The sequence below is a fragment of the Ailuropoda melanoleuca genome, chromosome 4, assembly GCF_002007445.2.
Source record: "Ailuropoda melanoleuca isolate Jingjing chromosome 4, ASM200744v2, whole genome shotgun sequence".
NCBI lineage: Eukaryota > Metazoa > Chordata > Mammalia > Carnivora > Ursidae > Ailuropoda > Ailuropoda melanoleuca.
In genome coordinates this window covers 124,168,461-124,185,885 of record NC_048221.1, presented here as the reverse complement: position 1 = coordinate 124,185,885, position 17,425 = coordinate 124,168,461, and the positions used below count along the sequence as shown (strand labels likewise).

The window sequence follows — 17,425 nt, the reverse complement described above, 5'->3', positions numbered from 1 at the left end:
AGGTTATGGTTCAAACCATTTTATTTATTATTATTATTTTTTTTTTTTTTAAAGATTTTATTTATTTATTCGACAGAGATAGAGACAGCCAGCGAGAGAGGGAACACAAGCAGGGGGAGTGGGAGAGGAAGAAGCAGGCTCATAGCGGAAGAGCCTGATGTGGGGCTCGATCCCATAACGCCGGGATCACGCCCTGAGCTGAAGGCAGACGCTTAACCGCTGTGCCACCCAGGCGCCCCTATTATTATTATTTTTAAAGATTTTATTTATTTGACAGAGAGACAGTGAGAGAGGGAACACAGCAGGGGGAGTGTGAGAGGAAGAAGCAGGCTCCTAGAGGAGGAGCCTGATGTGGGGCTCGATCCCAGAACGCCCGGGATCACGCCCTGAGCCGAAGGCAGACGCTTAACCGCTGTGCCACCCAGGCGCCCCTCAAACCATTTTAAACTCTTACCACTAATCTACCTTTGCTGCACAAACACACACATCCATATCCACACAAAAAAAACTTCATCTAAACCAACAGAGACAAAAAGAAGAGAAAATCAGTAGCTGTACAAACATATCTTGAAATGAATTCAAACCACAGTCAAATAATCAAGTTGGTAGCTACAAGGTAGCTTTGCTTTTGAAATCTAGCCTTACCCATTATGTAATCTGGACAGTTTAGTTCGGAGCAGCTAGGTAAACTTTGGCCTAGATCAACTGTGCCAGCAAAAGAAAGAAACCTTTGTCCTACTTCTTAATCATCTTGGTAATTTAACTCAAGAAGATACCTACAAGACCTAACTATAGCATCGGAGAGAGCTGGATGATGCTGACACAAATTTCAAATATGAAAATGTTACTTTGGTTGTAACAATGAACAACTTTTCTCAATATTCAACTCTGGGGGAAGAGACAGGATTAAGGAAGTGAGTCAAATTCAAATATATATCACTTACTACAGTATTTGCCTCTAATTCATTTCCTGTGAAATTATTTTATCACTTACATAATTAGAAATTTAGATTTAGTAGTGGGAATTAAACAAGATATCTTGGTCAAGTTGAGACTGTCATTTCACAGTCATATTCAGAATTACAGCATTTGTGGGGGAGGAATGGGTTTGAACTTTGAAGATAACAAATCAGTTTCAAGAGAATTTACCCATCCATCAGTAAATGTCATAATCTCATTAAACTTTGGCCCTGGCACAGACTTTCTGGGTGAAAGACCAATATGTTGAATCTAAATGGCAATCCAGGCATACAAGTAATTTTGAATTCACTTTCTAGTTTTCAAAATTCATAAATTGTTATTCATAGGGGCAATAACTATAAGCCTTATTTTCTTATTGGTGAAAACAATGCAATATATATACATTTACGTGTATATATATTTCTAAACAAAAAATAAGGAAAAGCTAAGCTTGTTATTACACATAGAAAATGTAAAAATTATTTAAACAAATTCTCAGATACATAGAATCAGTTCTTCAGGGCAAGAAAGAGTTAAAAGCAGCATATATACTGAGCATTTAGTCCATGAAAAATTGCTTTAAACTTAGGATAACTCCTTTGAAGTTCACAAAGGTATCATTCCCCATTTTGCAAACAAGAAAACTGAAGAAATTAATTGTCCAAGGTCACCAGAGAGTAAAAGGCCGAGCCAGATTCAAGCTCCAAAGTCAGACTCCAAATTTAATGCTTTGAATTGCTCTTTTATGCGATTTCTCGTGTCTAAGAAAATCCGAAGTCTCATTCATTTTACAGATGAGGAAAATAAAGCTCAGTTAGACTAAGGTATTTGTTCAAAGTTACACAGCTGGTTTAGTGACCAGAAACCCACATGACCCGACTACCAGCTGTGTTACACCAGCTGCTAATCCGTAAGAAGTACCTTAAAACCAATACATAGGCAAGTTCAAATATACACACCTGATCTTCATAAAGCCTTAAACCATAAATGTGGAAAACAGAAAACAAAATTTAAGGTAAAATGACCAAACGCTAACAGTGAGAGAATGGGTGACTTTTTTCTTAACTCTTGCCCAGTCTTTACATTTCAATTTTTTTGTAATATTATGATTGGTATACACACACACACACACACACACACAAACACAGCAGTCCTGTGGAAACTACAAATATTGGTTGAGATTCAGAAAAAGTCTGAATCCAAAATTAATCCCTTACAGCGACTCCAGCTACCAGCTACCGTGGTTCAGGAGAAAGACATACTGCAAATTAAAAGTCTAATTAGCAGCCAGTATTAAGTGTAACAGGCAATAAAAATATACACTTCACCTTACAGATTTGAGATCGGAGGAAAATGCTCGATTTTCCATAATCACCCACTTTAACCCTTTCACTGCCAGTTTGAAGAGAAAAAGATAACACAACTAACCGGGTATCGTCAGAAACAAAATTAGATTAGTTTTTACAATTATTTAACATTTTATCCCTTAAGGTACAGGTTCTTTGCTTATCTTTTTCCCCATCACCCTGCCCCCAGTGTCCACAGATAGGACAAGCACTATTTGTGTATTTAACAAAATATCCCTTCTAGCAATTTACAGAACCTCCCCTTGATACGTAACATACTATACATTCACACTGGGATTACCGGAACTGTAACAGTCGAGCTCCTTATTGAAATGTGGTAATAGGTACAAAAACGGTTTTTGGGGAAAGGAGCTGGGAGTAGCAGTAAATCGCAAGGCTGGTTAATTCCACCTAAGAAGGTTTTAAGACAGCTCCTGTTACGAGTAAGGTGCTGTGGAACCACAAAGATGTGACAGACTGGATTGTCCCCTGGACTAGTAGGGACACGTACGAAGTCATCAAAGAATAAAATAAGAGGGGCGTGACGCCAGAAGTGCGACGGGGGGACTTGCAGAAAGTGCTAGACAGGACTCAGAAACGTTAGGAGCTACAGAGCCTGAAATCGCTGCAGGACTCGGGAGCAGTGAGACAGGAAGTGTCAGTCTGCGCAAGGACACAGAACACAGGAGACTAGGTCCAAGGGGGACATCCTTTCCCCCATTCAGGGCTGCGTTCCCGGCGGGGCGGGGAGACGACAGCGAAAAGGGAGACGCGGCTCCAGGGCTACCTCAGGCTCTCTAAGAGTTCTGCCCGGGGCTGCGGGGCGCTCCCAGCCAGGCCTCACCTGGGCAGCGGAGCATCCTGGAGGCAGTGGCGCGGCTGAGACTGCCGATCGCCCGGGAGGCCACCATCTTGAGCTGAAGAGGACGAAAGTGGAAAGCGCTCAGACGGGGGCTGCCGAGCGGAGGACTTTTCTGCCTCAGCCGAGCCCCAGCTAGGTGTCCGATGTACTGCCCGACTAAAACTCCTGTGCCGAGTTGCCTCTGGCTCCATGCCATGCTGTTCCCTTCCGTCTAACGGGGCCGAGGGGCCGCTTTTTCCATTAGATGGAAGGAGGTCCATAGAGGAGGCGGCGAAGTGCCCGGTTTTTGAGACAGGCGGCCGGTGGGCAGCCTGCGGAGTTCGGGGGCGGGAGTTCGGGGGGGTCCTTTGGGGCAGGACCCGCCCCTTGGTCTCGTCTAGTCCCGGCCCTGACTCTGATCTTTTCGTGTCCGCCGCCGGAGTTCAAGAGGACGGAGTTAAGGTGAGATGGAGCGCGAGCTTGGCTTTCTGCCTGGCCTTTCCCCACAGCGACAGCCGCAGTTCCTTTTCCATCTTCTGCGCCAGTGCCCGCGGCCGCCTCCCTTCCCTGCGGGCAATGGAGTTCCAGGGAGCAGAAGGAGGCCCCATCGGACGGGGTTTCCAGGACCAATGCGATTGGGGCAGTAACCTGGAGTAGCCTTGTGTGTGTAGGTCTGAGGAGAGGTGTCTTTTAATTTATCACCTCAGGTTAACGAACTGTTTGCTCGTGTGTGTGTCGGCATAAAACGCTGGGTTACATTGCAGTGTGTGTTTTTGTTTCACCTGTTTTGCTTGTAGCCAGGTTAGCGGCTGTCAACGTTTAGAACGGGGAGTTGCGATTACCCCTTCCCTGCTACTGGGCTGGGACTCGGTCACGTGACTCTTTCGGGCCTGGAGTGTGGAAGAAGTTGAGGTAGTTCTCCATCCTAGTGGGGGACTTAGTGTTCCAGAGGATTTTCTAACCTAGAAGGGATCTGCTAATCATCTGGTGATTCATCCCTTTCACTTTATAGGTGAAGCCCACGAATCAGCGTGAGTGGGTTTATCTGTGGCCGCAGGTGGTGGAAATAGGAATAGAGCGTACGTCTCTTAACTTCTAGTCACGAACTCTGCATTGCATAATAGCTGGTTTTGTATTGAAAGATGTGTTCGAGTCCTTGAATAATGCGGTTGATTCCAAACGAAATAACGTTAATTAGCAAAAAGGATTCTTGATCTCCAGAGGCCCTCCCAACTCGTAAGATTTTTCAGTTATAAAGCTTGCCTTCTGCTCTCATAATGCTGTCATGCATATAATTCCATTTAGTGCTTACTATTTATTTTTATTTATTTTTAAAGATTTTATTTATTTATTCGACAGAGAGACAGCCAGAGAGAGAGGGAACACAAGCAGGGGGAGTGGGAGAGGAAGAAGCAGGCTCATAGTGCTTACTATTTAGATAAGGGGTAGTAAATTTTTTTCTTAAGGGCCAGATAGTTTCGGTTTTGCAAATCTCATATATTCTTTGTTTTGTTTTCTACAACTCTTTAAAAGCGTAAAAACTTTTGTTGGCTAAAGGCCATCCTCTTTTGGCTCACTCTTTTGTTCCTCGCATTCTCAACGAAATCAGAAGCTCCATCAGGGCAGAAATGTTAGGCTTCTTATTGTAGCATGTTACATAGAGGGGAACTAGGTACATTTATACCACTACCCAGTAATATTAATAGCAAACATGTATGACCCTTGCTATGTATCAGGCTTTGTACTAAGTGCTTTGTGTGTATTAATTTAATTATTCCTCACAGCAACCCTATGAGATAGGTACTGGGATTATCTACATTTTACAGATGAATTATCTACATCTTACTTTAAGACAGAAAGAATTTAATCATAAAACTAGGGTGGAGTCAGGATTTGGATTTAGACAGTCTGGTTTTAGACTCTGTGCCCTTCCATTATATTGTGTCTTAATGATAAACAGTGAGCTCTTAAGCCACTCCATTTTGCTTTTTTTTTTTTTTTAAAGATTGTATTTATTTATGAGAGAGAGAGTGAGCATGAGCTGGGGTGGGGGCAGAGGGAGTTGGAGAAGCAGTCTTCTGGGTGAGCAGGTAGCTGGATGTGGAGCTTGATGCCAGGATCCTGGGTCATGACCTGAGCCTAAGGCAGACGCTTAACTGAACCAACCAGGCGCACCCCGTTTTGCTTTCATTACTTGCCTAGCACCTTCCTTTCCCTTACTGCCAAGTGCCTGAACTTCATGCGTCTTTCTGTAGTTCCACAGCCTGCTCTGCTCGAGTTTTCATGCTTCCTAAATCCTTGAGTCAAAAAGGTCTATTTCCTAAAGCTTATAGCAAATGACAATAAAGGTCAGCCCTTCCATAGGATAGTTTGCTTAGTCTCTCTTTTGAAACGTATTTTTAATTATTGAATTAATAATATTATTTTTCAGAAACTACAGAGAAGAAAATAAATACACCTATAATTCCACCACCCAGAGATAACTACTATTAACATTTTGCTTAAAAAAACAACAGACACATTTTGCTATGTATTTTTCTGGACGTTTTTTATGCATTTGTATATATTTATATATTAATATATGTAGATTTTAAATGAAACTGAATTACACTGTACCTAAAAAATAAAATGCTCATTGTAACAATTTTTTTGAGAAGATAGAAGAATATAAAATGAAAGCTCCTCTTTATTCCTTCCATAAGACTCTTAGCTTTATGGACTTTGTTTTTCCTTCTGTCATAAAAATGGTGTCTCACTATACATATTATTCTGCAGTTTGCTTTTTCATTTAATGTATATTGTGGACATCTTTCTATGTTAGTATGTACATGTATATCTCGTGTTTTTCATTTTTCCTTCTAAACTGCTGCACAGTGTTCCATGGTATGTTTGTACTGTAATTTATTTAACCATTTCCTACTGGTGTGCATTTAGATTAGTTCAGTGTCCAGTGTGCCACAGTGAACAGTTCGAATATTTCTATGGGCCAGAGATCTATATATGCTAGACATACATCTTGAGTATTTCTATAGGTTAAAGACCAATTAGAGGAATTATTGGGCTCAGAAATTCACAATTTAAATTTTATTAGGTAACTAAAAATTGCCTTCCAAAACCTTAGCAGTTTACACTTTTATCAACTGTATATGGAAGTGCCTAAATCCATTCTTACTAGAATTATGTGTTAACCATGTTGTTAATTTTTGCCAATTTTACAACCCCATAGTGATACCTTGTTTTAAATAAAAAAAAGTTTTTATTGTTAGAGAGGTTGAACATTTAAAATTTTGTTTGACACTTTTATTTCTGTGATTTGCTCATTTGCTTTTTTCTTTTAGTCATGTATCGCTAAGGAGGCTTTTAGTTGCAAATAACAAAATTCAACTCAAATTGTCTTGTTCAAGGGGATTTATTGTCTACCAACTGGAAAGCACAAAGGGAGGATGGGTTTCGGATATGATTCAGTTAGGGCCCTAGTTTCCTTTTTGGAAATTCTCAGCTCTGTCCTCCTTTGGGATCGATCAGCTCTATGCTTAGGCTAGCTTTTTCCATGTTTGCAAACTGTGGTAGTTGTGCCAAGCCTCAGAAGGAAAGATTTATGTTCCAGAATTCCAGGCAGAATAGTGACTGGAATGTCAGACTGACAGAATTATTATCCCTAAATCAGTCAATACCCTGCACCATTGTTTTAGGCCTCGGTTACCTGAACCAATGACCTTGGCAAAGAGAATGAAATTATTCTGATTGGTTTAAAGCCTGGAGTTGGGCTGGATTCAATCACATGTAAACTACATATAGCAATTGCATAATGGAGTCAAATGGATATTTGGGTGAAAACCACAGATTCCATTATAGATTGTTTCTCTTTTTGCTATAATTTGTAATAGTTCTTTATGGGTTATGGATATTAACCCTTTGTTACACGTTTTACAAATATTTTCTCTGAATCTGTTGTTTGCCTTTTAACTTTATTTTAGTATCTTTTGCTGTGTAGATATTTTACATGTTTATCTAATTAGATCCATTATTTACTCTTTTCCTTTATGACCTCTGGGTTTTGTGCCATATGTTGGAAGCCTTTCCCTGTATAAGACTATGAAAATATTCTCTGATACCTTTTTCTAGTGCTTTTATGTTTTATATATATATATACATATGATTAATCACATCTGGAATTGATTTGTACATGTATGAGTTATGGACCTAAGGTTTTTTCCAGATGATTAGCCATTTCCCCAACCAATTCGGTGAATAATTCTTTTCCCCACTTATTTGAAATGTTATCTTTTTTTTGAGAGGGAGAGAATCTTTTTTTTTTTTTTTTTTTTAAGATTTATTTATTTTAGAGAGGGAGGGACAGTGGAAGGGGCAGAGAGAGTGTCCCAAGCAGACTCCACGCTGAGTGTGGAACCCATTGGGAGTCTTTTGAATATCCCCAGGCTGGTGAGCCTAGAGTTTGGATTCCTTCATCTCTTCTCAAACCACATATTTGGGAAAATGTGATTTTTTTTTAAGTCATAGGGCATCCTCTTTTTAGTCTATAAAGACCCAAGAGAAGTTAAACAAGACTTTTATATTATCTATTTTTTTTCAAAGATTCAGTTCATTTATTTGGGAGAGAGTAAGAGGGAGAAGCAGACTTCCTGCTCAACAGAGAGCCAATGTGGGGCTTGAGCCCATGACCCTGAGATCATGACCTGAGCTGAAGGCAGATGCCCAACCGACTGAGCCACCCAGGCGCCCCTATACTATCTATCTTTTTAAGGCTTTTATATTAACTGTTGTATTTGTGTAACGAATTACCCCAAAATTTAGCCGACCAAAACAATAAAAATTTATCTCCTGCAGCTTCTGGGGTTGACTTAGTTGGGTTGTTCTGACTTAATCTCTCATGAGGTCAGTCAGAATGTTGGCCAGGGCAGTCATCATCTGAAACCTTGCCTGTGCTTGAGGATCCACTTCCAAGTTCAGGTGACTGTTGGCAGGAGGTGGTAGTCCTCACCATGTGAATCACTTCATAGGGCTGTTAGAGATGTGCCAGCTGGCTTCCCCTAGAGTGAGTGAGTGATTGAAGAGAAAGAATAAGAGCAAAGCTCCAGTGTTCCTTACAGCTTAATCTCAGAAGTGACATAACCATCACTCCTGACGTATTCTTTTGTTTACACAGACCAACTGTGGTACAGTGTTGGGGGCGACTGTACACGGGTATGAATACCAAAAGGTGGAGATTATTGGGGGCCATCTTGGGGACTGGCTACCACAGCCTACATAGGCAAATTTCACCAGCTTATTCTTACCTTTTTTTTTTTTTTAAGTTAAAACGTATTTCAAAATTAAATTATAAAAGGTGGACAATGACAAGTCTTCCTTACACCCTGTCCTCTAGTTAATCAGTTTTCTTCCTTTTTAATGTCTTATTTCTACTTTTAGGGATATTTGATATAGATACCAGGAAATATATATATTATTTTTCCTCTTTTTTTTTTTTTTAAAGATTTTATTTATTTATTCGACAGAGATAGAGACTGCCAGCGAGAGAGGGAACACAAGCAGGGGGAGTGGGAGAGGAAAAGCAGGCTCATAGCAGAAGAGCCTGATGTGGGGCTCGATCCCATAAGGCCGGGATCGCGCCCTGAGCCGAAGGCAGACGCTTAACCGCCGTGCCACCCAGGCGCCCCTATTTTTCCTCTTTTTGACACGAACAGTAGTAGCTATACACTATTTTACACCTTGCTTTTTTCACTTAATACAGGTTAACATGGTTCCATATTGGTACATAACCATTTCCTTATCTTTCATAGCTGCATAGTATTTCTTTGGGTGGTTAGTGTGGTTTACATAACCAATTCCCTATTATTTATTCTTCTTATATTTTGCTATTACAAACTGTAGTGACATGCATCATGTCCCATGTGCATCAGTAACATCCTGGAACTGGAAGTAGAATTGCTGGATCAAAAATTTGATGCAGTTATAGTTTTGAAAGTTAATTGCCAAATTGCCCTCCATAGGGATTTCTCCAGCTTGGCCTCTCAGCAGCTGTATGTTTGTGCATATTAGCACACAGTACATCAAACCTTCCAGTCTTTGCCAATATCACAGGTCAAATACTGTATCTCTCTGTGTGGTTTCGATTTGCATTTCTTTTAGGAATGAGATTGAACTTCTTTTCATATATCTAAGAGCCATTCAGTATTTCCATTTCTATGAACAGTGTGTTCATGTCCTTGGCCCATTTTTTTCCTTACTGATTTGTAAGAATTCATTTTTTAAGAATTTAGGGGAGTGGCTAATATATTTTAAATATTTTTTAATATGTAGGGATTTAATATTTTTAAAATTCTTTTGAAATAATAGGAAGCTAATTAAAAAGTAGCAAGTGAGGGGGGCCTGGGTGGCACAGTCAGTTAAGCAGCCAACTCTTGGTTTCAGCTCAGGTCATGATTTTGGGATCTGAGATTGAGCGCCCCCATCAGGCTCTATGCTCAGTGTGGAGTCTGCTTCAGATTCATTCTCCCACTCCCTCTCCCTCTAGCTCGCACTCGCTCTCTTAAATAAATAAGATCCTTAAACAAAAAAAAAGTAGCAAGTGCAATACACAAACTTTTTTTTTTCGTACAGCATTTGGAAGTAAGTTGCTAACAACTACACCACCCCTGAATACTTTAGTGTACATTCACCCACATATGAACGTGCACAAGGCACTAATCACAATACAGCCTTCAAAGTCAGCAAATTAACGTTGGTGGCTTCATGGTCATGTCCAGCAACCTCTCTACTCCTTTGGCCCTCTGGAGCTAGACTGACTGGCTTCAGATCCCAGCTCCGCCTTTTATTAGCTGTGGATCTTTGGGCAGGTCACTCAATCCCTGTATGCTTCAGTTTTCTTTTTTTTTTTCTTTTTTTTTTTTTTAAAGATTTTATTTTATTTATTTGACAGAGATAGAGACAGCCAGCGAGAGAGGGAACACAGCAGGGGGAGTGGGAGAGGAAGAAGCAGGCTCATTACAGAAGAGCCTGATGTGGGGCTCGACCCCATAATGCCAGGATCACGCCCTGAGCCGAAGGCAGACGCTTAGCTGCTGTGCCACTCAGGCGCCCCTGCTTCAGTTTTCTAATCTCTTACATAAAAGAGTATAGTAATGCTTAAAATTGTCATTTGCACGCTATGAAAGCCATGTCAGTGGAGCTATAAGACTATTATTAGAGGAAGGATAGTTAGTTGATAATACGTTAAATTTAAAGTATTTTATAGTTACCATGGATAAGATTATCAGAGATCATAGACTATAAGCCACAAATTGTTCAAATAACCCAGGATATATTTTTGTTCTCTTTTCAGGTTTCAGAATGACTTCCATCTTGACTTATACATTTAAAAATCTTCCCAATACATCAAAATGGGCCCTCCAATTTTGTAAGTTTAATTTCTTCATTCTTTTTTTAGAATGAGATTTTGATTTATAAGCATCTTACACAGGCATTGAATTGTACTGCTTTTTGTAAACAGTTTATTTTATCTTCCAGCCCTAAGACCTCTGAGCTGTTCCTCCCAGCTACGAGCTGCCCCAGGTACAGTAATTTATAAAATAAACATTTCTGGTTTAAATGTTAGATTCTAGAACTGTGAATTCTGAATAAAAACCAAGACTAATTTGCAAATTCTCTCTTTTTTATGAGTAACAGGAACATCACTATTGCCTTCAAATTAAAACAATATAGAGCTAACCAGTGCTGATGTTGCATGGTGTGGGGTTGACAGGAGGCTGCTGCTGGAATCCTGGCAGTTCCATGAAGCTTGCTGGCCAGTTTATTCAGCTGTCAGTCCTGGAGATGATTACCATACAGACATTTTTGAGGCAAAGTCAAATTTTTAGATTTGCAACTTGTGATAGACTTCTCTAATAATGAACATATATAAGAAAGACCCATTCCTGAAATGTGGATGACTAGAAAACTAGTAAATAAAAGAATGTTGTTGGGAGCACCTGGGTGGCTCAGTCAGTTAAGTGTCTGCCTTTGGCTCAGGTCATGATCCTGGGGTCCTGGGATCAATCCCCATATCAGCCTCTCCTGTCAGCGGGGAGTCTGCTTCTCCTTCCTCCTCTGCCGACTGCCTGCTTGTGCTCGCTTGCTCTCTCCCCCTCTGCTTCTCTCAAATAAATAAGATCTTTGAAAAAATAAAAGAATGTTATTTAGTCAATATGAAATGAAAAAGTGGGGAAATGTGTTGATTTTATATGGTCTTATAGACTTGGTAAACCCAGCATAGGTACCTATACCCATTGTAGGTATGTATCTTCACTGGTCAGAGCTAAAAACGCTCTGATGTGTTCATACCATTATTTTCTTTGCCCAGGTCCTCCAGTGACCTATGACTTATGATTTTGGTTTTATTATGTTATTTCTACTTGGATAGTAGTTTGATAGAAAAGCACTTTACCAGAATTCAGAAGACCTCTTCTCTTTTCCAGTTCTGTCTCTTTCTGGGCACTGTTAGCCTTGAACTGGTCACTTTACTTCCCTGTGTTCTAATTTCTTTGTCCAAAAAAGAATAATAATTCTAGGCTTGTTATCCTCAAGTTATGAAGATATCTCAAAGTACTTTGAAAACTAAACCCAATAGGAGTGTAAGATGATATTTTTATATTTTTCATATAGTATATTGTCAGAGGTCTATTGCCTAATCCCACGTAGTGAAGTTTCATGTTGTTATGTAACAATTATATAGCTTCTGGCCTCTAAATTCTAGCTAGGATATGGATTTGTCTTAGCTTCATGAAGAATAATTCCTTTTTGTCTCATTTACCTTTTCCCTAATTCAGATGTTTGCCCTCATGCTTTTGCTTGCACACAAATGGACCTGATTCTTGACAACTGGGAAAAGGTCAAATTGAATACCAACAGAGGGAAAACATTTATCTGGCATTTAGAGCATTTTTCTTTATACTATTCTTTAATTGTTTTTGTGTTTCTGTCTCCTCAGCTATACTGTAAGCCCTTGTGAGACTGGAGCCTTTTTATATCCCTGGTAGTCTAACAGTGATTTGTGTTAGCACTGCTAGAGATCGTGTACAAGAAAGCACATGATAAGACAAAGGAATGTGACCAACTACTTTGTGGGGAGGGAGCAGGCTTATGCTGAACAGGTTTTAGGTTGCAGTAATTTTATAACATATTCCTCTTGAAGCTCATGTGAATGTCCCTGCTTGACAGAACTCTTAGGATGAAGGACTTAGAATAGAGAGATAGCAGAATTTCTTGATGTGATTTTCAGTATTTAGGTGGACTTAAGTGTCTGATGGAAATTTTGACTGATTCCATGGTTATATATTTATTTGTTATGTATCTTTGTCTATATAAACACACACACACACACACACATACACCCCCCCCACTGGGATAATAAATGACACATATTTTATCTGCTTTGACTTTAATTATATGTGTAAAATATAGAATGTATATCAGCCACAGAATCCTAGGTTTTGCTGTTGGGAGGAGGTCATCTAGTCCAGCAAGTAATAAAGTTTTGGTAGGGCAGGGACTAGAACCCAGATATTTTAACTCCCAACTCAGATTCTTGTAAGACATTGGTATTGTGTGCCCATATACTATGGAATACATAAAAAGGAGCCTTTGAGAAAATTCTGATGTGGGTAGCAGCCAGTGTGCACAAGAAACAGAATGAGAGTCCTTTGGGTGACTGTTCAGTACATAATGAATAATGAATATTTATTTTTAAATGTGGCTTGCAGCATTAGTTACTTTATAATATGCTAAATTGTTTAGAATAGCCAATTTTTGCCCCAGAGGTTGCCACAGAAGTTCAGAGGCGGGAACTACAGGTAACCGTAGTTACCAGGAAAGGCTTTACTAGGAGGTGGAATGTGAACTAGGCCTTGCAGGGCAAGTAAGAATTAGATGGACAGAAGAGGCCACTCAGATGGGAGGGTAGATGAATAAAGGCAGGGACGTTGAAATGAGCAAATGAGTAGTGTGAGGGACTGGGGGCTTGCTCATCTTACTACATGTTGAGGAGGGGGGAATTCTTTGGGATGGTTAAGGTGGAACCTAGTAAAGGAGGGAATTCATTAGAAGAGTCAGGAATTTGTGTTTTATCTGTAAGTATATAAAAGGTACATGAGGTCAGTGCAATGACATGATGGCTTGTCATCTGACTTCCCCTTATTGCTTTATTCTCTCCAAGGTCAGTCATGAGTAATCTGCAAATCTTTTAATTCAGTGGCCTCTTTCCAGTCCTTATTCTCCTTGAGGATTGAAACATTTGACCATCTTGTGCTCCTTGATACTCTCCTGCTTTTGCTGTCATGCACTGTTTTCTTCTGACTCTCCTGCTGCCTCTCAAGTTTACCCTCTGTCCCACATCTTCTCTCCGCCCTCTGAATGTAGGGCAGTCACAAAGCCACGTGTCTTTAATTGTGAGGTGTTAGAAACCAGGCAGCCCTAGAGGCCGGCTACTTTGTCTTTCTCATGGCCAGATAGTATGTTGCTTTCCTGACTTTGCTACTTCTCTCTTTATATCCTTCACTCTTCCTGCTGGCTTCTTTGCTCACTTAAGCTTTTTACTGCTGCATAACTGGCTTACAAGTGACCTCAGTTTACCAGTACCCTGGTTTTTCTTCATGGCATCCTTTTAGCTTCAACTAATTAGTGTTTTTCTTTATGCTTCTTTGTGTAGATTCTTAAGAGAGAGAGTCTGACTGGCATTGCTTATCACTTATAGGTAGATGACATGGGTTACTGGTTGGCCACTCTATGGATTGACTCTTGGTGGTCCAGTACGTACCTGGAATCGAATTAGCTTTGGCTGTGGGCTTAGGGACATGGTGTCTGTGGCTGCCCTTTGGCAGGGACTCTAAGCAGAGCAGCTCCCTTTAGAGGGTGTAATGGGTGAGCAGGCACTATAAAATCTGTCTCTGTTTTTCTTCTTCATTCTAAACTGCAAATATCTTTTGGCTGTCCTGTCTGTACGTCACTTCTCTTTAGAGCTTTACCTGTCAAATGGACATATTCGCCTGGGTATCTCTCCATCACTTCAAAGTTAGCATGTTTAAAAGTGAAGTCCTCTTTCTTCCCAAACTAGTACTGACTCTGTACAGAATGGTTAGGTTTTCTTAATCTCGAAAGCTTCCTTTATAATCCTGTTTTCCTTTCTTTCCATTTCTGATTGGTCACCAGGATACCGCATCTTCCTTTATAAAATCCCTTGTATTGGGCCATTTCTTCGCATTCACACTGATGCTGCCTTTATCCTGGCTTTTAGCACCACATGCTTGGGTTTGCCACAGTCCGCTTGCTTATACTCCTGTGCCTTTATGTCCTTCGCCAGAACGTCTCCATTACAGCTGCCAGGGAGATCTGTGTACCCCATTTTATCGTGACTCCTACCTTTGACTATTGTTTTCTTCAAGTTGATCAGGGATATTTATCATAAATATTCTTTATGGTGTTAGTAGGTGTGGTAAGGTCAGAAAAATACACCTGACACGTAAGCGTATGCATGTACATGAATTAAAAGAAAAAAAGTGTGGAAGTATATACACCAAATTAACAGTATCTAACTCAAAGGAAATAATATGGCAGGGGAGGACATCAAGAGAGAACTTTAGTTTTTACTGTCCATATTTTAGTTTAGTTTTTGTTTTTTGTGTTTTTTTTTTTTTTTGCCACAAGCATATATTCATGTTTTCCTTTTTTAATTAAAAAATTAGAGAAAGGTTGTTCTTTTTTATTGAAGTATAATTAACACACAGTGTTACTAGTTTCAGGTGTACAGTGTAATGGCTCAGCAGTTCTGTACATGACTGAGTGCTCATCAAGATAAGTGTACGCTTGATCCCCTTCGCCTATTTCACCACCTCTCCCCCCACCTACCTTCCCTCTGGCAACCACTGGTTTGTTCTCTGTATTTAAGAGTCTGGGGTTTTTTCTCTCTTTTTTTTCTTTGTTCATTTGTTTTGTTTCTTGAATTCCACATATGAGTGAAATCGCATGGTATTTGTCATTCTCTGACTTCTTTCACTTAGCATTATACCCTCTAGGCTCATCCATGTTGCAGATGCCAAGATCTCATTCTTTTTTTTTTTTTTAATACTCCATTGTGTGTATACACACATCTTCTCCATTCATTTATGGGTAGGCATTTGGGTTGCTTCCATATCTTGGCTATTGTAAATACTGCTGCAATAAACATAGGAGTGCGTATTATCCGTTTGAATTAGTGTTTTCATATTCTTTGGGTAAATACCCAGTAGTGGAATTACTAGATTGTTATGGTATTTTCTATTTTTAATTTTTTGAGGAACCTCCATACTGTCTTCCACAGTAGCTGCACCAATTTGGATTTCCCCCAACAGTGAATAAAGGCTCCTTTTTCTCCACATCCTCATTAATACTTGTTATTTCTTATCTTTTTTATTTTAGCCATTCTGACAGGTATAAGGTGAAATCTCATAGTCATTTTGATTTGCATTTGCCTGTTGATTAGTGATGTTAATGCATCTTTTCATGTGTCTGTTGACCATTTGTCTTCTTTTGAAAAAATATCTGTTCATGTTCTCTGCGCATTTTTAATCAGATTATTGGGGGTTTTTTGGTGTTGAGTTGTATAGTTCTTTATATATTTTGCCTTTTTTTTTTTTCTTGAGAGAGCGTGCAAGTAGGGGGGAGGGGCAGAGGGGGGGAGAGAATCTAAAGCTGACTCTGAACTGAATGGGAGGAGCCCGACATGGGGTGCAGTCTCACGACCCCAAGATCGTTAACTGAGCTGAAACCAAGAGTCAGATGCTTAACCAACTGGGCCACCCAGGCCCCCCTGCCTTGTCGTTTTGTTGATGGTTTCCTTTGCTGCGTAAAAGCTTTTTATTTTGTCCCATTAGTTTATTTTTGCTTTTGTTTCCCTTGCCTCGGGAGACATATCTAGAAAGATTACTGGTATAGCTGATGTCAGAGAACATCTCTCTTCTAGGAGCTTTATATAGTTTCAGGCTCATATTTAGGTCTTTAACCAATTTTGAGTTTATTTTGGTGTATGCTGGAAGAAAGTAATCCAGTTTCATTCTTTCACATGTAACTGTCCAATTTCCAGCACCATTTGTTTAAAAGACTGTTTTTCCCCATTGTATATTCTCGCCTCTTTTGTCATAGATTAATTGACCATATAAGTGTGGGTTTAATTCTGGGCTCTCTATTCTGTTCCATTGACGTGAGTCTGTTTTTGTGCCAGTTCTATACTGGCACAAAGGTTGCTCTTTTCATGTTAGAAAGTAGACAAATTGAGTCAAACAGAATTAGGAAGCGCTCTAGGTTTTTGCAGAATGGCAGTAGACACCAACCAGATGGCTTTTGTTTCTACATAAAAAGACAAGAATACTAAGCTATGTGAAGAGTTAAGTATCAGCTATTGGGATTTCTTCTTCTTTTTTTAAGATTTTATTTTTTAAAGATTTTATTTATCTATTAGAGCACGTGCATGAGAGAGAGAGGGAGAGTACGAGCGAGCGTGCACACACGCACAAGCAGGGAGAGCAGCAGACAGAGAGGGAGAAGCAGGCTCTCCGCGGAGCAGGGAGCCTGACGTGGGGCTTGATCCCAGAGCACTGGGATCATGACCTGAGCCGAAGGCAGGTGCTTAACTAACTGAGCCACCCAGGCACCCCAGATTTTTATTTTTTTTCTACACCCAACATGGGGCTCGAACTTACAACCCAGAAATCAAGATTCACATGCTCTACTGACCAAACCAGGCAGGTGCCCTTTGACTTCTAATATTAAGGACAGACGTGTCATGTTGGTTGTTTTCAATATGATAGATTGTCAAACATTTGGTAAAAAGAGACAGTTTTCTTAATGGTATGAATACCCTCATCATTAGGTATAATCTCTGTATTTACCTTAAATTTATTGTTTGGAAACTTGTAAATGCTAGTCCATTTCTTAGCATTTTTTTGTTTTTTTAATTAAAGTGGTTTGGTAAATGGCAAATGCAACTTGGCGTTGAATGAGATAATTCTGCTTAGAATGTTTGACTTTAAAAATGTAAAAAGTCATCTGATTTTGTATATTTGAATTAACAGTTTTTTGAACTTTATCTTAAAGCCGCGCAGACCAAATCAAAGAAAACCTTAGCGAAACCCAACATGCGGAATATCGTGGTGGTGGATGGTGTTCGCATTCCGTTTTTGCAGTCAGGCACTTCGTAAGTATGAAATGATTATGCTCTTTTTTTTTCTTTTTCTCCCCCAGCTTTATTCAA

At 39.8% G+C, this 17,425-nt stretch overlaps 2 protein-coding genes across 4 annotated transcripts in view; one reads left to right on the top strand and one right to left on the bottom strand.

The window, feature by feature from the left end:
* The window catches only part of HADHA (hydroxyacyl-CoA dehydrogenase trifunctional multienzyme complex subunit alpha), a 45,756-nt gene extending 42,456 nt beyond the window's left edge, over positions 1-3,300 (bottom strand). Inside the window, exon 1 of the mRNA XM_002913786.4 lies at positions 3,151-3,300. Within this exon, the coding sequence (XP_002913832.2) occupies positions 3,151-3,217 (67 nt within the window). The 5' untranslated portion in view covers positions 3,218-3,300. The remainder of the gene's footprint in view (positions 1-3,150) is intronic.
* Positions 3,301-3,462: 162 nt separating this feature from the next.
* HADHB (hydroxyacyl-CoA dehydrogenase trifunctional multienzyme complex subunit beta) overlaps positions 3,463-17,425 on the top strand; it is a 34,765-nt gene continuing 20,802 nt past the window's right edge. For 2 of the 3 annotated variants that reach the window (XM_034659791.1, XM_011235040.3), the window contains exons 1-4: positions 3,463-3,609; positions 10,490-10,564; positions 10,675-10,719; positions 17,269-17,368. In XM_034659791.1, the coding sequence (XP_034515682.1) occupies positions 10,498-10,564; positions 10,675-10,719; positions 17,269-17,368 (212 nt within the window). In that variant the 5' untranslated portion in view covers positions 3,463-3,609; positions 10,490-10,497. Of the gene's footprint in view, positions 3,610-10,489; positions 10,565-10,674; positions 10,720-17,268; positions 17,369-17,425 lie in introns of those variants that run through there. The other variant, XM_034659790.1, reaches the window with a different exon arrangement.